This window comes from Vicia villosa, unplaced genomic scaffold (assembly GCF_029867415.1).
Source record: "Vicia villosa cultivar HV-30 ecotype Madison, WI unplaced genomic scaffold, Vvil1.0 ctg.000032F_1_1_3, whole genome shotgun sequence".
NCBI classification, from domain to species: domain Eukaryota; kingdom Viridiplantae; phylum Streptophyta; class Magnoliopsida; order Fabales; family Fabaceae; genus Vicia; species Vicia villosa.
The window spans coordinates 281,561-303,637 of record NW_026704967.1 but is presented as its reverse complement, the minus strand read 5'-3'; the positions used below and the strand labels follow the sequence as shown (position 1 = coordinate 303,637).

The 22,077-nt window shown below is 34.4% G+C and overlaps 1 protein-coding gene across 2 annotated transcripts; it reads right to left on the bottom strand.

The window, feature by feature from the left end:
- Positions 1-1,819: 1,819 nt before the first annotated feature.
- Positions 1,820-19,148, bottom strand: LOC131622570 (uncharacterized). 2 transcript variants are annotated; one of them, XM_058893608.1, is made up of 19 exons: positions 18,832-19,148; positions 18,622-18,703; positions 16,090-16,165; positions 14,831-14,913; positions 14,649-14,725; positions 13,008-13,064; positions 12,803-12,915; positions 9,740-9,819; positions 9,547-9,633; positions 8,910-8,990; positions 7,613-7,780; positions 7,403-7,519; positions 6,727-6,799; positions 6,519-6,640; positions 4,956-5,036; positions 4,694-4,831; positions 3,739-3,828; positions 2,820-2,873; positions 1,820-2,598 (listed from the first exon to the last, which is right to left on the bottom strand). In XM_058893608.1, exons 1-19 carry the CDS (start codon positions 18,891-18,893, stop codon positions 2,374-2,376), a joined length of 1,866 nt encoding a protein of 621 aa, XP_058749591.1. In that variant the 5' UTR covers positions 18,894-19,148; the 3' UTR covers positions 1,820-2,373. The 2 variants fall into 2 exon arrangements, with proteins under 2 accessions (XP_058749591.1, XP_058749592.1); XM_058893609.1 differs by lacking the exons at positions 18,622-18,703; positions 18,832-19,148 and having other exon boundaries at positions 14,649-14,730; positions 16,090-16,146.
- Between the last annotated feature and the right edge of the window lie 2,929 nt (positions 19,149-22,077).

Here is a 22,077-nt window from a genome sequence, read left to right as displayed (position 1 = left end):
TCATGTTTGTTAACATCCGAAACCGATGTTCCTCCCGTAAACTTTACCAGATACTTGTGTGTGGATGGTTTGAAGAGCAAGTTATTTGGCTGTACTTTAAAGTTGGACACGGTGTAGGTTGAATTCAGAGCAAATTTCTCGTAATATGCAGCCTTGTGTGCAGGCGGAACAACAACATGGACATCACATCCCTGACCAATATATTAAAATCCACCAAGTTAGGAGCTATAAACAATCTTATGCAACTGTTATGACAAAATTTAAAGATTTGTGACTCATGGAAGCATATGTAATAACCCAAAAGTTTGAATTTATGAACATAATATGAATCAAATCCATAATAAGCTAAGATACCAAATAAAACAAATTGCTTTTGAAATATATAGAATACACACAAACTGTGAATGGTACCATATACTGTTATGACCTCTCTATAATATATAAAACACACACACATTATGAAAGCTACCAAACAAACGATGGATACCTTTTGAAAGCTACAAAACATCAACAATATTAAAGCTATTAAATTACTTTTAAACTGACAGAACAAAAAACAACAAAATATAAATCGGAAAATACGAAACGGTTTAGGCCGTAGAACATACATCCTTGTCAATGAAAATCATTTCAAAGTGTTCTTTGTTGTTGGAAACAACACTCCATTTGTGCTCAACTCGAACCGCAACCTTCCATAACTCCTTACAGTCGCTGATGTCAGCAACACGCTCTAACGGTCTTGCCATGGGGGAGGAGGAGAAAGGAAGAAATGAGAGTTTTGGTATGAAAAAGAAAGGAAAGAAATGGAGGAGGAGAAAGGAAGAAAGGTTTTTGAGAGAGAAGATGAGAGAGAGAGACGGAAAGAAATGAAGAAGTGAAGAGATTGAATTTGCTGAAGGAAAATAAAGAGACATAAGATTTGCTTTGAAATTTGCAAAACCATAGCTGCAAGAAAAGAGAAAAGTTGAGTGTGTATGCAGGTTCATTCATTGGGAGAGAGTCTCATTGTGTGAACAGGGGAATACGGCGTTCATTCATTGGGAGAGAGCTTAATTGAGTGATAGAGAAGCCAAAAAAAGCAGAAAGAAATTAAAATGAGATTGGGAAAAGTAGAAAATGCAAAAAGAGTGTCCACGTGGGTAGGTTAAATGAAGAGAATTTAGGAAAAGGGTAAAATGGGTTTTTAAAGAACATCTATCTTTCTTATATGATAGATTAACATTTCTGATTCGAATTTTTAAACTTCTTTTTTTTGCGTTTGTAATAAATTATTCATCTTAAAATTTGATTTACCGGACGCACGGGTCTTCTACTAGTTATAGTAAAAAGAACTAAAACCACCTAAATCCACATCTAAAAGGGAGCCCGCGATAAAAATGCCTCCTCTATGAGATCTCGGTGCTACTGCCCAGCACCACCTTCATTTTTTTTTGAATTACGACTACTCGACTTTTTTTTTCCTAAGCAAAGATCTATCTAGTTACTAAAAAATAAATGGTAGTTTATGAAATTCATAATACTGTTTATAAAATTATCAATTTTAATTATATTTATACATTGTTGCATCAAAACCTTAAATGCCAAACAAATGTGGAGAAGCATGGATTACGAGGTTGGATGGATACGGTTTTCAACATTACCATCCCCACACCCGTCTCTTTATTCCGCCCTTGCCTCCCCTCCAAATCCAATCGAAAATAACTATTGAGCATTCACCCTGCCTCCAGAAACCATAGTTTTTTCATCAAAATAAATCAGGTCATGTGTTTTTAAATCTTTGTATTTAATTTCTTCGTAGCATCAAAAATTGATGATTAAATTAAATAAAAATGTTCAACATAAATTAATCATACAAATTACATTTTTTAAGTTCAATATATAATAAGACTAGTAAAGAACACTAACTTTAATATGTAATAAGAGTAATAAATACAATAGTAACTTATTGATTTTGAGAAGGTCAGGCCCACGGGGCGTGGTGGGTATCGACACCCTTGCTCCATCCCACTTCCCCATTTTCAAAGTTGGGTTTTCTCCGCCTCATACCAATTAAACCGGTTTTTCCTGTTAAATTCAGGGCGGTGTCGGCATATCCGGTCGGGTCGGATTTTAATGCCATAAGTGATAGGTTTTGTTTAAATAACACAATACATAAATGAAGAGAGGTAATTGTAACTCATATGCCCTCAATAATGAATGAACAAAATTTTGGAATGAACTAAATACAGAACAATGATTCTCGCCTGTTCAATGAACTCAACACACCAAAATTTTCGACAATCTTTGGTTCCCCTGGTGCTGCCAACCATGTTGATCACGTTCCTGTAAGTTGATAGATAGATAAATGAAGAAGGAATAGCTTCAGGTACCCTTTTACATAAAACCATCATATCCATCTTCCCCATAGTATGTCTCATCATAATCATTTACTGGATACAAATTATCATTGTATTCTCCATTCATATCATCCTCCACGTATTCGTCGGCCAATTCATAATCATCATTCTTTGTTTTGTGGTCTGACTTCAATTCCAAATTATCATCATCATCCTTTGTGGGCAACTCAAATCGTACTTTCTTTTGATTCTGTGGAGATGTCTGTTCATAACAATTTGTACCATAGAAGAAAGTGAGTATTAATGGTTTATTCTTCTCTTCAAAAGACAACTTTATAAACACAATTATAATTGGTGTCATGTATATACTGCAAAATGGTACTATAAACACAACTAGAAGTTGCTATACAACTTACAACTATACATACCGAACAATCGAGGAAATAAATAGAGATAGCAAAAACAGGTAAAGGAGAGAATTACAGGTTCTTCAAATAATTTCTTCAAGGAATCATAATTGACTTTGGAGCTGAGTTTCTGCAAATGATAGATGCCAAAAAGGTATCATTAAAAATAAATATAACCAACATTTTCAGAAGATTCTAGTAGCGCAATCAACAAATCATATTTATTGTACAAAATGAAATATGTAACACAGATAACAAGTATGAATGTGGCGTCATCACATATGCAACACAAGAAAGATAAAAGCAACACAAGATAAAAGCAACACTTAACCCTAACTTCCAAGAGTTATCTTCTTTATTAATAGTTATATTTGTGCAAACTCAGAAATGGCTATACCTCTCATTGTTGCACTTCCATTTCTTTAAAATAAAAAACTCGGGGGTGTGGATGTCGTCAAGCATGGATAGAGTATAGGTGCACCAAAACAAGTGCTAATTTTTTTTAATCATGCTGATATTTGAGTTATGAGTTAAGTGATAGAGGTACAGAAGTCCTACTAAAAAAACAATGGAGTCAGAGTTTTCTAGACAGTTTTAAACACCCAAACACGTTTAGCACCAAAATTCGTTCATATAATCATCATTGAATTTCATAATTTAGACTAGGGACATAGATGGAATATGACTGAATATTTCATGAGCCTAATCTCATGAAAATTGAACTAGCCAAACAAGACCTATTCAAATAATGATCATAGGTTTCAGAAACTATTAGGAGACATTAAAAAAGACCTATTCAAATAAAGATCATAGGTTTCAGAAACTATTAAGACACATTAAAAAAGACTACTATTAGTAAAACTACATATAAGGAGATAAAGACACTTCACTAGAAAATAAAATGTATCAAAACAAAAGAGTGGGCATCATAATGATTATTGAGTTTAATAAACATAAACAAATTGTTTCAATTTGTCTGTGTTCCTAATAAATACCTTTGTTTTCAACATTCGGCTCGTTGCCTCTACAGCAGATTTAGCAGGACCCAAACTTTTTGCCTCTAGAGCTCGTTTCTGCCTCATTTCCTACAAATAAGCAGAGTAAAAATATTTTTAAAAGTTTTATGACTTCTATGCCAGGTCACAGTTTATGCAGCATAGAAGAAAAAATAATATACTAGAAAACGCACCGCTTTACCTATTGAGACACATTTTCAGATGCTCAATCATTATGTGATCATCATCGATTCAGTATATTTGTGAACGTCCTAGAGAAGATATTATTACAATCCAGCCTAACAGGGTGAATATTTGTTGGACATGGATAAAGATAGGGAAAGGGCTGGTTATGAGAAAAATCTCAGAAGGAAAATTGTCAATCATTGAGAATATTAGTTCTTCTATCTAAACTAGTTGTATCGTTTCTACAAGGAGGTTACATCTCCATTTACTGTGACTTGTAAGTCGCTGTTGTATTGTAACTTTAGAGTATTCCCCTCTGTTAATTGTATAATTCAGTATTTACTCTATTGGGCAGGTTGTCCGGTTATTTAGTATAAGATTTGGTTGCCAGTAACCGGGAATGGCTATCTACGGAGGGGCTGACCAGAAAGTGAGTAAAACGTCCTAGAGTGTAGCTGTCAGGACATCAGCTATCAGGAGCAGTGCTATGATAGGGACTTGGATATTATGGGGTGTCGAAGACCCACATCGAGTGAAGTATGAGATGTCTGGTGGAGTATTTAAGTGTAGTGTTTCTTCTGCCTTGATAGCTAGCTTTTAAGAGAAAGCTCCCCAAATGTTTGGAACTTACCAGTACAGTTTATGTAACAGACTAGAATACCAATAAACAAATAGTGCACAGGTAACTGTAAATTGCTCAGTAATAAGACTCTAGTAGTTTCATTTTACACACACAGGAGACACACCAGAAAACTAATTCCAAAGTTACCTTTCTAGATTTTGCCACAGCTTCAGCAGCTTCAGCAGCAAGCTCTCTTGCTGCACGAGATTCAGGAGAACAATTTTTTAATTCTTCCTCTAATTTTTTCATTTCAGCTGCTATAGCTGCTTCCTTGATAGCTTGTTCCTGTAAGAGAATGGAAGGTAGAGTGAGATCCAGTCCACATTAACTTTCTACACAAGCCAGACTCTGAAATAACAAATCAGGGGAAGACACAATCCAAGCATGTAGAAAAAAAAATCTTCAGTACCTCAAGATACTCTCGATTATTAAATTCCCATATCTCTTTTTTGTAACGCTTTTCCTCCTCATTGTGAAGGTAGCCATCAACCTATGCAGCATACAAGGGATAGTCAGCACGATAGCAGGTCACACAACTTAACAGATAGCAAGTCACAAAATGACACAAGTACTTAAAATAATTGACAAATTGCAAAATTGTCAAGAACTTAATAAAAATAGAAGATTACAATTTCCTAGGGATTTAAATCAAGCTACAAGAAGAATAAGATCTCAATATTGACTCAACATCCCGAATCTTCTAGAGAATAAAAAATAATAATAAATATTAAGGAAGACAAATACAAGAACAATAAATGGGATTATTTCTGTTAAAAGTTGGCTGTAAAATCAGGATTTGTTTCTAGATCCCTAACTCGTTCAACTAGGGATTTAAATCAAGCTACAAGAAGAATAAGATTTCAATATTGATTCAACATCCCGAATCTTCTAGAGAATTAAAAATAATGAAAAATATTAGGGAAGACGAGCACGAATGCAAGAACAAGAAATGGGAATATTGCTGTTAAAAGTCAGTTATAAAAGCAGGATTTGCGTCTAGATCCCTAACTCGATCGACTAGCAAGTAATAAAATTTTGCTATCAAGCAAAATTTTGAATGCCATAAAAATTGAGGATTTAGAAAGACAGCAGCGACATCAAAATGCAGATTTAAATATCTAGTATCCAATGGTCTTCCCAAAAGAGTGGAAGGTATCACAATAAATAACATGAAAGTCATCAAAACATTTTACAACTACTGCATGGATCAAACTACAACATAATTTTCTTTCATGAATCATCTCTACAAATAGAGCATTCATATCTAACTCTCTTTTGATCGTTTATTCGCATGGATTCGATCCTATGGCTAACATCTTCCTATACCTCCCTGTCATTTTGTATGATGGACTCGAGGTTTAGATTCCCATTAATGAAGTGGTCATATCTCATAGCCATAGTAGTAGCACCACCTAACAAAAAACCCCTCATAATATTTTTTCAATAACATTGAACAAAAAAAACAATCAGAAAATCTGAATCTTTTGTTTTCTAAAAGAAATCAAATTTAATGCAAGGGTATTTAGATTAACACTATGTTCATATGTTCAGATAGCCAAAAAACAGAGAAAATTGGGATTAGGATGAGATTTGGGACTAAGGAATTTGGAAATTTTGCTTTAGCTTAAATGTGTACAAAAAAATTGATTTTTCTGAAACGCTTTCAAAGAATATATACCAAAAGGCAGGAAAAGACCTTCTTACCCCCAAAAATAAGCTAACCCCGCACACACTTGGCAAATATATATTTAGACACCCCCCAAGGCATAATCTATCTTCCTACATAAACTTACATTACTTTGTTCCATTTAGACCGTTTGAGAATATTCATATTTCACGTAGATTTTTCTATCAATTATAATGAACAAACATAGAAAATCAATGCTAACAAAAATCTTAAAATAGTCAATGATGAACAATATCAACATGGCTTAGGAAAGGCAATGCAGGAAGCATGGAACTTGTTAATCACCTCCTGATCATCAATATCAGAGAGACTTTCTGATTCATCTTGAGTTTTTGCATTCATGTCACCTTCTATTTGTGACTTATCATGCTCAACGTCCTTAGTGGCCATATATCCTTCATCACTCCCTGAAAGAATTTCAAGCAAACTAGATTTAAAAATTGTAAGCTGAGAAATTATACTAGCCTTCATTGAGAGAAATAAAAGCACCCACCAATACTTTTAGGCTCAGAGGCAGCATGAAACTCTATTTGGCTCTCGTATGCACCATTTGAATCCTTTGCCAACTAATCAATAGTACAAACAAACAAAAAACCCGATATTTAAATTGTGTTAGTTGATGGTTCTTTGATGATGGGATTGGTGTTAGATGCTCAGTTGCTCACATATGTGGTTTGATACCTTAACATGTTCATGTAACTAACATGCTAAAATTTTATTCTAGCAGAAGATAAGTAGACAACGGGTTTACATATGTTCATGGTAGTAACAAGTCAATGTTAAAGTCCACTTACAGTAATATGACCTATAAAGCACTGACATAGATACGGAAACAAGATACGACACCAACACTAACACACAGAAAATGATAATAATTTAAGAAACTACAAGTGATTGAATGTAACCATGTGTGTTGGTGTTGTATGGGTGTCGGACACAGACACATGTCTAACACTCACGCCTTCAAGGCGTGTCGGACACCGACACGTGTCAAACACTCACGCCTTCAAAGCACTTGGTACTCACTTTATCAAGGGAACATTCATCTAAGACTATAGTACCTACAAATCTTATTAGTACTTGAAAAGGTATGAGCATATCTGAAGTTTGTGCCTTTGTGATGCAGACAAAAGAAAATTCATACTGCCATAAACACTAGTTGTACTTACATCATCCAATTTATTAGCATTCTCCTCAGAATTTGACTTTATCATTCTATCCCTCTCAGCACGCTGGAATGCAGGAGGATCTAAACCACCATCAAGTCCACCAGAGAGTGTATCAAACTGTAATAATCAGTAGAACAATAAATGGTAAGAGTGAGTAGTTAAGAAATTCAGAAAAAGACATAAGTAATGCATGCGGAAGAGATTACTCACATCCCTGTAACATGCTTCACATAATCCAAGTGCAAAATAGGGCATTCCACTACCCTTGTGTTCACACAGTAGTTCTTGATCCTCTGAATTACATTTGTTCAGTTCACCATTTGGTATTTTAATTGGAGTTTTTTCATGCTCTTTTGCCATTGCATTCAACTCATCAATCTGTAACCATAACATTTTGATGAAATTTATCTTTTAAAACATTTAAAACGAATAGAAGTGAAAAAGAAAAAGAAAAAGAAAGAGGCCATGAACTGAATTACAACACATCAAAACTGAATTGAACATAATGTCTTCTATTTTCAGCTCAAAAAAGGTGAACTTGAGGTCTAAGATAGATATGTACAATGAGCTTTACAATTAGCAGCATTTAGGATTTAAGGTTTAAGATAGATATGTACAACGGGCTTTACACTTAGCAGCTAACACGCACTCGGTAAACTTAAAATATTCATTAATCAAATCTTGGAGCACTAAAAATCTGAAGATGCATCAAAGTTTACAAACATTCAAACTTCAGATATTTAAGGTTTGTGGCAAGAGCATCAATTGTGAGGTACAACATATTTTCGAAAGCTATTTAAAGGAATAAAACATTGAGTGTAATGGTAAATTAGTCTTTTATCCAATGAGAGTTCATCATAGTGTTTTGGTATAGACCGAGTATCCTCTGCGTGCAACTGCAGAGATTATCGAGCAGAAGAGAACCACAATAGGTGGCAGCAAAATTCTCCCTCAAGAGATTAACATTGTTGCATGCCCAGGGTCGGGTTCAAGCTCAGGGCCTGGTCCAAACCCAAGACCTCTGGTTAAACTGGAAGAGACTGGATCCAAAAAACTGTAGCACAAAAATATTAAGAGCTTAATGCCCTTTCATGAATGGATTTGGAACATCTAAACAAAAACAAGATATGCTTATGCTCATTCAGATTACTCAGATAACCATGACCTCATCTGTGTAACACATTACTTATGAAAAAGAAAAGCATTGTAACATTATTAAACAACTAACAAATCACTTTATTCATTATTGACTTTGATTTTTTTTTTTAAATGGGTTGAGTAAAATTTACATGCACCATTTTAGAAGCAGAGAAAGAAAAAAGGATGCATAAAATGTTGAATAACAATTATATTTATAAGTCACAACAACAGGATATAAGGTACAACAGAGCAATATACAGAACATACATCAATTCGTAGAACTTATTTCAAGCTAATAATTTGTCTGGCACGATACCATCATAAAACTAGCATTTAAAAAAAAAAAAAACAGGTATAAGAAACATACTGTCAGACTGGAGGACTCTGTATTCTCAAACTCTACCAGCCGCTTGGTCAATGTTGCTTCACATACATGGACGATTCTTAGCTGCATTGCAAATTAGCAAATCCAATCAAGCATTATACAAGACAAGTAGAGTATTTTTTTTTAAATCTAAAATTCTATTTTTTTTCACTATTCTGCTACGTCTGCTAGCAAAAACTGAAATAGCGTAATAGTAAAAACTAAGATGGTGTCCGTAAATCCTAGCCCAACTGGCAGAAACCGAGATTGATAGGTTGGACGTCATCACCAGGGATCGAACCCTAGTGAAATCCATAATCACCTTCCAATTACAATCCATGTGATCTCTATATTAATCACTTTGCAATTACAGATCCATGTGATCTCTATATAAATACATCATCACATGAAATCAGATTTATCGTTTATCATGTAATTCTCACAACATAATTATTGCATTTTTTATCATTTTCCCTCACTTCCTCACTGTATGACTTTCAAATAAAGCCTTTGTAGAAAATGAGAGCAAAGGAGAAAAGAAACTTAAATGATGTGCAACAACCCAAGCATTGACGGGACCCTATCAGCAAAGAGTAGTAATAAAATTAAGAACAAGGCAGAAACTGAAACCTTAACTTACAATATCTGACTTAGAGCATGTAAACCCATGTGCAAGAGCAGACATGTATAATGCTGCACCGCATAATCCGCTAGGCTTCCTCCCTGTCTGTTTTTCGAACATTAGCAATATCATCATGACACAAAGAACGAACAATCATCCTTTCCCAAAAGCAATAAGAGCTAAGAAAAATGCTAGATCAACATCAAGTTACCTGCATCCAGTCACGTTTCATGCTGGCAATAATATTCAGTGCAGTTTCAGAGACAGGCACATTCCTTTGCTTTAACAAATCTACATGAAAATCAATCTAATTATGTTTCTTACTCGAGAGAAAATTTTGAATGAGAGAAAATGAAAGATATATATATGATGGAACCTTGTGTCTCAACTACACCAGAGTTCTATCATATAGACTCAGGAGTAAATCAATATACAATCAGCAGCTTCAATTACTAGGGAATATGCTAGAATATATTTACAGAATATTCCTATACTTATATATCAACATTTCCCCCCCAAGCAGAAGCATATCAATCAAATGCATCAAATTTGCTACACATATTCTAGGACCTCGGGGTGATTTTGTGAAAACATCCACCAATTGATCATTGGAATTGACAAAACCTGGGACATTGTCACCTGACTCAATATTCTCTCCGACAAAATGACAGTTTATCTCAATATGCTTGGTCATCTAATGAAAAACTGGATTTTAGGTCATATGTAATGCAGCCTGATATCTAGTGTCATTGGTATTGCCTTTTCAAATTGTAGCATGTTAAGTAACTATTTCAACCAAATGAACTCACATGTTACTATGTCATAGTCCTGGATTCTGCCTCAGCGTTGGATCTTGCAAACTATATTTCGTTTTTTACTTTTCCAAGATACCAAATTTTCTCCAACTATTTGATCATGTCATCTATCTTCATAAATTAGACCACCTTTGACGCATTTCAGAATCTAGGTTACAGCATCTAAGTATTCTTTCTTGACAAGGAGAATTTAAGAACTGACTTACCACACTAACTGCAAAGGAAATGTCTAGACAAATGACTGTGAGATAGTTCAATTTCACAACTAATCTTCTATAACTCCCGAATCTGATAGAGGTTCCCTCTTATTAGGTAGAAATTTGACATTGGTAGATATAACAGTAAAATAACAGTGAATAAATTGGGAATATACTGATATGAATATTCAGGTGAGAGATGACTCTCTACAACTGACCTATATGACCCTTTAGAGAATAATTCTCTTCCCTTTCTCTAACAAAAAGCTTCTAGAATGTCCCCCTTATTCCCTCGCTCACTTCTTATAACCCACTATCCATAATAAACTGCCAGCTATGCATTACCCTTAACCGTATCCTTCTCTCCCCTCTTTTTCTTCCTCGCTTACACTCTGTAACATCTCATCATTTGGCCCAAAGGTAATTGGGGTCCTATCACACACCCAATTGAGATTTAATTTCATGATAAAATTGCTCAAAAATAGAGAAAAAGTCGGGTCTACTTTTCATTAAAAATAATCATGTGCAAATATGAAACTTAAGATAAAAGTTGGGGATGTTGGTTGTAAATAAGACATCTATGACCCAACTTGGGGGGGGGGGGGGGGGGGGGGGGTTCTGATCTGCACCCACTAAGGGAAATTTTTGCAGCTTTTAATAAGAGACAGCAATACAACTTTTATAGTTGTATTATATGAATACATTTATTCTTATTTACACAACCATATTATATTTCCTTGTAAATATAAGTTAATTAGTTTTCTTAATTACTTGTACTCCCTAGGCCATTTATATCCTATGTATGAATTCAATAGGCTATACAGAATTTTAAAAACATATTTTCCTTCAGCATCATATTTTTATCATTTGTTCAAGAAGCATTGAAAGATTTAAAAAATTGGTTTCAAGCTATGGATGAGAAAATAAAAGCACTTGAGAGAGATGAGACTTGGAAGATTTTGAGAGGCAGAAGACAAGAAAGTCGTTGGATGCGGGTAAATCTATGACAATCAATTATAACTTAGATGGCACTCTTGATTTACACAGGGCTGGACTAATGGTGAAGAGGATACACTCAGACTCAGACATACGAAGGAGACATTTGCTTCTGTGGAAAAAAATGAATACTATTTGAATGCTACTACCTCTTGTTGGCCAAATCAAGTGGGAACAATGCCAGCTTGAGGTCAAAAATGTGTTTTTGCATGGAGACCTAGAGGAGGAGGTGAATGTGGAATAGCGTTCAGAAATTGACTTACTACCAAGTCACTGTAAGGTAATTAAGTTTTTCAACAAGACATCAGTGTTATCAAATTTCCCCGTCATGGCCGCTACGGCGGATATACGTGGAGGTTTTTGGGATTTCCACAATGGTAAATGCCGGCGGCTATTGCGGGTTTTTCCGCAATAACGATGCCTCAAAGTAGCTGGTATGGCGGGATTTTGGCTCTCCGCCATGGACCGCCATCGACAACATTGCAAGATATTGACACCCACCATAGGAGTATCACTTGGTCGTTAATCAAGCATGTTGAATTTGTCAGGTATATCAATAGCATAGGAGTATCATTAAGGCTTGATTCACCAACCTAGTAGTACCTTCATATTGAGATTCATAGGAGTATCACTTGCTAGTGTTACTTTGGCTTAAGGATCGCAAACCAAATGTAAAGGTATTGGCACTAGATTGCACGGGCCCGCACACAGAGAAGTTTGTGCGGTGTGGTGCATGAGTTATGGAGAGAAAGGCATCGTTGTACTCGCGCATTGAGGGGGAAAAGGTCGCAAGGATTGAACCATTACTTATACCATTTAATTTTCTTAATTTTTATCTCTAATTAGACTGCACAGGGATGTATTTATATTGTATCTATAATAAATACACATTAATGCAATTGCTAATTCCAATCCATTTTCTTAATTTTTATCTCTAATTAGACTGCACAGGGATGTATTTATATTGTATCTATAATAAATACACATTAATGCAATTGCTAATTCCAATCCCGTTAGTAACTAATTTGGGATGGTAAAACAATTTATAATTTACATGAGACTAATTCTAACAATTTGTATAGATTGTAATCAGTCTGTTAATTTGGCTCATTAAGTATAGTATAGTCTATTTAAACAGTTTAGAGATTGTATTCTAATCACTTCTGAAATAATATTCAGAAAATTATATACACACTATTGACAACATTATGCAAATCATATTTTAATGGTATGACTAAACGAATAAAACTTAAAAAAGGTGCTTACTATTTGTAAATTTGTAAATAAAAAGACTGGGGTCAACAAGCTTTTGAACAATCGGATGATTTTCAAGCCTTAACACTTTACAAAGCTGCAAAAAAACTGCGCCGAGCACATAACTGCATGACAGACATTGAAGAGAACAAATAAAACATTAAAAACACAAAAGTTGAAATCAGCCAAGATAAAAATAGTATTAATGCATACTCACACATTTGTCGTTAAAGAATTTGAAAAATCAATAAGAAGGTATGGCTTATTTTTATCCCTGCAAGAAATATAATTTTAGCATTAAAATGAATGTCAATAATTTAGAGATGGTAAGATTAGTCATTTGATGATATCATCATTGAATAAAAAAAGTCCCATTAAGCAAATGCTGCATTTGAAGTTAAGAGCCACATTCACAAAACACTACCGACCATCATTTACTACTCACTAGCTAATCATTTCACTAATAAATATCCTTGGCAAAAATTTGCTAACTAACAATGTTTTTCAGTTTGTAATCGTCGTCCCAAAGCAGTCCATTGTAAATAAAAGCGTGTCTTTATTCACAAAAACACACGATTCAACATTTATGCTTTCCCTCAACGATGAAGAGTGTAGGAACAATCAGATTTTGGTGAAATCAGGTGGAATCGTACAAGTTAATCACAGAATCGTATAATTTGCAATTTCTGTTTGAGTATCTATGATTCATGTCTGGGCGCTACGACGACAGTGGGGCACACTAGGGTAACAGAGACAACCTGCTTCATTCACGCCAAATGAGAAAGACGACTTTTTCTCTATTTACGAGTTAAAAACAGCTGTTTTGATCACGGGTTCATTTTTAAAAATAGGGTTTTATGGGTTAATTAAAACATGTGCCTCTATCCATATTTTGATACATATCTTCTATATTAAAGTATAAGCAACACTTCAGTACCTTAGGCGCAGGCTTTTTTCTGTGTCGACCTCTCGACTGCATCTTTGAATGACTTTATTTATTGACCTATGTTTATAACTTACTTATGTTTAAAAATAAGATTTTAGGGGTTAAATAAAACATGTGCCCATCTTTGAATGACTTTATTTGTTAACTTACTTATGTTTAAAAATAAGGTTTTAGGGGTTAATTAAAAGATGTTCCTCTATTCATATTTTTTTACATAGTCTAAATATTAAAATACAAGCAATACTTCTGTACCTTATGCGCTGGCTTTTCTATGCTTCTACCTTTTGACAGCATCTTTAAATGACTTTATTTATTAACTTATGGGTCATGCTAACATGTGCCCTAAGGGCACATGTTAAGGATACTATAATTAGAAAAAGTTAAATATAATTAAATACAATAAAATTATATTTAAAGTTTCGATACACTGAATGCACAAGTTCCAAAAAAAAAATTCTATAAATATCTTATTAACTTGTGCCCTTGGGGCACATGTTAGCTTTTCCCTTAACTTATTTATGTTTATAATTTACTTATATTTATGAATTTAAATTTATGTAAGTATTTGAAGTCTGATCTAAGGTTTTCTTTATTTTGTTTGTACTATTTTATATGAATTTAACTACCTTGGTTGAGAATCCCACAATGACTAGAAATATAGTTTAGATAACCTTTATAAGGTATGGGTAGTCTTATCCCATCAGGCTGATTTTGTGGGGTCGAGTTAGGCCTAAAGCTAAAATTTTAAGATGCTAACAGAGTTTGTTATCGATATGTTACTAAGCCAAGAGATTTGCTATTCCATCCGCATTAGTGCATACTTAAAAACTTTTATTTAACTACCGAATGAAAAATGAATGTAAAACTTTAGAAGTACTTCTTAGTGCAACCTGCAAAGTAAAGATATCTTACCGGTATGCAAGATAGAGGCAAGAAGCTTGTACTTGTTCTGATCTACGTCCCTTTGTAAAATTTTTCTCTAGTGCTATCTTCACTAGGCATACGGGAATTCAATAAATAAATAAAGGTCTTTGCATGAATGTATACTAAAAGAAGCCAACTCTAACAGCAATGAAGTTCAAAAAATAACATACTGTATAAAAGGCCAAAGCTTCCTCAACTATACTATTATCTTCCACTCCAAGGCCGACACTTAGATTTTTCATAAAATCTCTAGCTGCAATTCCAGAGAAAATTGACACATTATAAACAATATTACATTATTAAATGTAGAGGTATTTATATTACATTATTAAATGTAAAGGTATTGCCGTAGTATAGTATAACTAAATGTAATATGAATGCTGTATTTGTGTCCCCTATGCTTGTGAAATGCTTACATCACAGCCTGCTAGGTTAAGTAAATTATATCACCTCAAGTCACTCTGATCTGGTTGTGACAGCATTTATAAGTAAGACCTTCTCGAAACAAAAAAAAAAATTGTAATGATAAACTGAAAATCCTAATAAAAACAGAATCAGTTTCTATGATTATGTTCAATTTTTCTGTCTCTCGTCCTCTAAGAAAAGACACAATAGCAACAACCAAACCTTCTAAGAATTAGTTTCTATGACTGTTCAGTCTTTCTGTCTCGTCTTCTAAGAAAAGACACAACAACAACAACCAAGCCTTATCACAGTGGGGTCATCTACATGGATCAAACTTCACCTTAATGTTTTATCAAACCATGTTTTTATTATCCAACTCATTAATCTCGCGATCTTTCTTAATAGTTTTGCTAATAGTTTTTATAGGTTTTTCTCTACCTCTAGTTGTTGGACTACCCTCCTTCTAATCTTCTCTCATTATTACGATCTTCTCTCATTATTATGGAATCCGTAGATCTTCTAACAAAAGACAAATATTATAGTATCATTTCTTATTTTGTAGAAGCACTAGTAACACAATTGTTCACAGTTCATTTTTATACCTTCACATATGTTTTCACATAATTCTCATCAGCAGCTCATACTAACAATGACATTTGCAGTAATTTGTATTTTTAAAATATATTTTACTTTCCGTATCTCGGTATAAACTTCAAACATCGCAATTCATTATTACAACAAACTGAATAAAACAAATAGGTACACATATAACAGAATTCAAAATATGAAGACTAACACAATAACTCATTCAATAGCTATGTACAGGGAATCATAAACAAATAGGTACATAAATAACAGAATTCAAAATATGAAGACTAACACAATAACCCATTCAATAGTTATGTACAAGGAATCATAGGTCGAATGAAAACAACATGTTATATTATGCAGTAAAAAGTATTATGACAAATACATTTAACTGCACTCATGTTGTAAATTACTAATGATGCATAACAAGTAATACCTTTATCTAAAGTCCTTGCACGTGATTCGGAAATTCCAACACGAACCCCATTTACAAAATTGCCTGATAATTGGCTCTATACAAAACAAACAAATAAGGAAATTAAGGGATGCAATGATACCAACTAAAGCGATAGTCTGGAAAAATAGGCATAGGAAAACAAAATTGACCATTATAGACACTAAACTCATATTTATCTCTAGAAAACCCTAGCATTCCAATTTAATCATTCAAAACTGTCTTTTAAAATATTTTAAAAAAAATCTCTAGAGAGAACAGAATTTGCAACAACACTTCTATTTCCAAAACGTTCATTTTTTATTGGATATTTTGTACCCATGCCCCTTGCCAATAAATGGATTTCAACCATTAATTAATTGCTAATAGTATTAATACACTTCATAGAAAAATAACTTCTATAATGGAATGAAATGGAATAAAGACCTCCACACCATCAACAATGAAATAGAAAAGTTTCCATTCCCTTTCGTAGCAAACAGAAATGCCCAAGAATTATACAACTTTTTTGCTTTAAGCCCGTGATCTGAAGCAAGCTTAAGCCTCGCCATTAAAGACAACAACCTATAGGAGGATCTTCGTTGGAGAATGAAATTATCGTGGCACCCCTCAAATACATACATATATTTTGGCACCCAAGAGTTTTGCTGGGTTCTAGTACCAGTAAACTAAATTACTTTAAAATTTAAATTTATTATAAAATCTTTAAATATAAAAAATATGTCATTAATTAATTGGATGTTGAATACATACCCAACAAAACTTTAGGTACTGGAGTGTTCACCTTTTCTTTTTAATGTATAAAAAATATGTCATTAATTAATTGGATGTTGAATACATACCCAACAAAACTTTAGGTACTGGAGTGTTCACCTTTTCTTTTTAATGTATAAAAAATATGTCATTAATTAATTGGATGTTGAATACATACCCAACAAAACTTTAGGTACTGGAGTGTTCACCTTTTCTTTTTAATGTATAAAAAATATGTCATTAATTAATTGGATGTTGAATACATACCCAACAAAACTTTAGGTACTGGAGTGTTCACCTTTTCTTTTTAATGTATAAAAAATATGTCATTAATTAATTGGATGTTGAATACATACCCAACAAAACTTTAGGTACTGGAGTGTTCACCTTTTCTTTTTAATGTATTTGAGGAAAGAAAGTCAGTGGATGAGTCAATTTCCTTTTCTATTTTATTACTTTGCCAGTTCCTCCGCCGTTTGACGGAGGGTCTTTTGTCCCACTGTCCTAACCTCAAATAGATAATAACAACAACAAAAAATTGGATCATGTGGTTCCTCCTTTTCTCAGTCTAATTCACCTGCCACTCCTCCTAACATTTTGGGCAAGACCCGCCACTTGAACAATCTTACTTCACATACTATCACATCCCTTAAAATCCCCCGCGAAGAAAAAAAACAGGTAAAGGAAATTGGTGGAACATTAAGGTACAAAGTGGAATGAAGTCATTGAACTCTATATAAGGTCCTGTTTGGATAAACAGCTTATTTGCAGCTTATGAATAAGCTTGCATAAGCTATTTTTATAACAAAAAATAAAATAAATTTAAATTGTTTTTATATATATTTTTAGTTCTTTTTGTTAAGAGTCCCACATCGGACAATATATGGCCTAAACATGTCCTTATAAGTGGGGGCAATCCTCACCTTACAAGCCGGTTTTGTAGGGTTGAGTTAGGCCCAACCACATTTCTTAACATGGTATCAAGAGCCTCGTTTGAGATCCGGTGGGCCACCTTCTATGGTTTCCGCTATCGGGCCACCCGCCATTTATTTCCACGCTCCAGTTGTCTAGTCCTGGGCGTGAGGGGGTGTGTTAAGAGTCCCACATCGGACAATATATGGCCTAAACATGTCCTTATAAGTGGGGGCAATCCTCACCTTACAAGCCGGTTTTGTAGGGTTGAGTTAGGCCCAACCACATTTCTTAACACTTTTCATTAGTTATCTTGAAGAATTTATAAAAATAAGTTCAAAAATATTTATGAAAAATGTCATAAGCTGTTTTGATTAAGTTTCCCAAACAGTGTCACAAAACTGATGGCAGTAGATAAGCTCAAATAAGCTCATCCAAACAGGCCCTAAATCCATTGAACTTATAATCTTCAAAATAATGGTACCCTCATCATTCCATGGCTTACCAAAAATCAAAACAAGGCCCTAAATGTAAACTAAAAAATATTAAATATAGGTAGGGTAAGGAATGGAATGAAGTTCATCCAATTAATTCCATCCAATCTAAATAACAATTGTCCAATCAATTGTAACCTATATCACTCCATTGCTCTTAAATCCAAACAAGTCCTAAAACTTATATTTAACATTCCAATTATAAGAATTCAATTTTCATGTGTGACCAGAGTAAACAACTTAATAGCTTCAAAAACATCACAATCATTCATATGTGTGATTTATAAGTGATTATGATAAAATTTAAACACTTCTAATGATCTTATTGATAGCATAAAAACCCTGGATTCATTACCTTTCCACCAGCAGTTTTCACAAAAGTTGCCTCCTGAGAAAAATAGTAATCTTCCAACACCTTCCCACAGTCCTCACAACATCTAACAACATTCAAATAACAATCAACTCATCAATAATCCAATCCAACAACAACATACATAAACAAAATTTCAAACCAGAAACAAAATAAAAAGATTCAGTAATTATAAAAATACAAAAGTTTACTCACAACACACTGTCGTCGATTCGCTGTCCATGAACGTTTCTGACACAGTGATCACAGTACACCATCTTGCTTCACTGCGTTACCGGCTGAATCAGCTAAATCGGAATCGAAATAGTGATGGAGTGAGGAAGAAGATGATTGAGTAGAAAGGGGTTTTAGGGTTTAATCAGATTTTGGATTATATATATAGACGTGCGGCGGTGTAGCAAAAGTAGGAAAATTAAAACTCCATGTTCGCGTGTGTGCGTCAGTTATTAATTAAACCTTGCAGTTAACGCTCCCACCATTTGTAACTAAAAAAATCGTCGCTTTCATCATAACGGTCACAAAATTTTGCAGTAAAAAAAATCTGGATATAACTAGCAACAATATACCCTAGAGTTAATTAATTATTTAGTTAATATGTTTATATTTTATTTATATTTTATTATTGGCTTAGAAGAACTTTTGATTCCGGTAAGTTAGCAATTTTTTATTTTCGTCAGTGTAAGTTTTTTTTGTTTGAGTCCCTATGGATCCTTATATCTTATTTTTTTGAACTTTTGGTCCCGGTAAATTAGCGAGTTTTTTATTTTCGTCCGTATAAGTTTTTTTTAAATTTGAGTCCCTATATCTTACTTTTTACTTGTCGTTTAGTCCATAAAGTCAAAATTTACAGGTTTTCTACGTATTTTCCTTCGAATTTTCCTGCGGATTTTGATTTTTAGGACTAAAACGAACGCAAAATTGAAATATAGGGACTCAAACCAAAAAAAAATTACAAGAACCAAAATCAAAAACTCGATAACTTACATGGACCAAAAATACATGTAAGCGTTTATTATTTGACAATATTATTTTATTTTATAATTTCTAATTTATCCGGATAATTTTGTGACAATAAACTATTTTAAGTTAAATAAATAAATTTAGATGCAGATATGAAATGGATAGGATGTCAAAAATTGTTGAAATATCTTAGCTCGTCCATTGAATCTCTTTTGCACCATTTGTTTCTCATGTTTTCGTAGATGTATCTCTAGAAGCACATTTTTTTTGTTTCACGTTGTTTTGTTACGTACCTACATTTACGGAAGCATTTGATGTTATATTCGCGTCAGACTCTTCTCCTCCCCCATTCTTCACTTTTCACATTTACAAACTCTCAAAACATCAAATCTCAAACTTCCACAAAATTTGTTTCCTTTCTCTCGAGTTCGGCCGATAACGTCAAATTCAACTATCAACACATTTCAACAACTTCAAAACTTAACTTAATTGGTAAGTATTCGACTTTTCGAGTTATTTTAAAGTATTCGTAATAGAATTAGAATTTCATTTTTAGGTGTAGAAATGATTGGATAGTTTTAGAAATATAGTTTAGAGATAATGTAGGTACTATTTGATGTGTAAAACGGACGATTAATCCACCAAAATGGGGTTTTTAACCATCTACAACAGTTACCAGAGGCCATTGTTGCACTTTTAGGTTTAAGAACCTTCCGTAGATTCATCTACGGAAGAATGGGACGTTGGGCCGTTCCGTAGATGCACCTACGGAAGAAACTCAGTTTTTTAAAACATAAGGTACTTCCGTAGATGCATCTACGGAAGAGCAAACATTGTTTTCCCTTTTCTTCTTATAATTACAGAGTATCTAACTCAATTTTATTTGTATCACAATGCAGACATTATGGCCGACCATCCGTACCGCATTATACATGGGAGAACTACACACCATGCATCCGTAGGGCGTGAACTGATGCATGTAGTATCACAGGTGACTAAAGGAGTTGTTATTCCAAGAGATGTACCTGCTTCACCTGTTCCAGCTGGGCCTTCTCCATCTGTTCTAGTCGAGGGGTCTTCTCCATCTACTACTTCATCATAGAGGCATCGGGATGATGCTGAGGGTTCCTTACAAATGCCCTTCGCCGACAGATGTCGACGAGATTATCGAATGACTCCACAAACCAACACGAGTATTTTCAGCATTATGTGTCCTCACTCACACGCTTTCGGAGAAACTTCTCAGAAGGTCACTCATTCCATAAGAACTCCACAGCTAAGCGTGTTTGACTTGGAGCAATTATGGGATGGGTGACCGTTTGGGAAATTTCTTGGAAAGCGTGTGAGTAAGGACAAATCATGCTGAAAAGACCCGTGTTAGTTTGTGGGGTCAATCGGTAATCCTGAAAGCAGTCTGGGGCGTTACACCAGGTATGTTCCCTTCTAAATTGGTCACCTTCTGGCGTAACATTATGGATCTAGCTCAAGTACATACAAAATATTATGGAACATTCTTCTGAGCAATAAATCTCCAGTAATCTGGAAGCGGGAGATGTATCCCTCCAACGCACCCAATTGTCTTCTATATTTTACGCCAATTAGTTAACAAGTTAGTTATTCAACTCATATATCTATGGGGATTATGTCATTTCAGGTAACAAGTGTCAAACACAATTTGAATACTCTCTCATCACTCACATACTGACTTGAGTGTTGGAGTTTTAACCTTGTAGGTACACCCTCTGCTCCATTGCATCAAAAGCTCTCCTCCACCATAGCTTCCATGACTCCATATATTTATGGTTTTAACATGAAACACTGGCTCCGTATGTGGGAATCAACACTTGATTCTCGTGTATCTTATGATTCCATATTTCCAGGTACACTCCTCAAGCATGAGAATCTCCTCGAGTTCGAGTTAGTAGAGGATTCAAAAGGAAATAAGATTGCAATCGGCGAAATCGAGTTCAATGCTGATAAAGAGACACTGATTCTTTAGATCTTCATTATTCAGTACTTTAAACGTCATCAATTCGTAGAAATGGCTGGATCGAGAACCACTCATTCTACCACCGCGGGTGAAGCCGCTTTGGCAGCTGCTGTAGTGGCATCGTCAACCACCAATTGACTGAACATTACTCCTCCTATTGGCGAAGGCACGAAGCAAACCACAATAACAACACTCTTCAACAACCAGACGTGATTCTCCTTTTACCATAGGTAGTTCCAATCCAAACACCACTGCTTCATATTCCATCTCCAAATCCTATGGAGCGCCTTGAGATTTTGCAAGGTTTTTGCATTCTTGAATGGGGGTAACAAAAAAGAACCAGTCTTATAGATTGTCGCATGAGCCTGATGATGAAGGGGTAACCAAAAAGAACCGTTCCACACAGGGCGGAAAATCAGGAAAGTCTTAAAAAATCTGTATAGTCGGCACCAGAATAACCAACTTCCATTATCTTTGCCAGACCAAAGTAC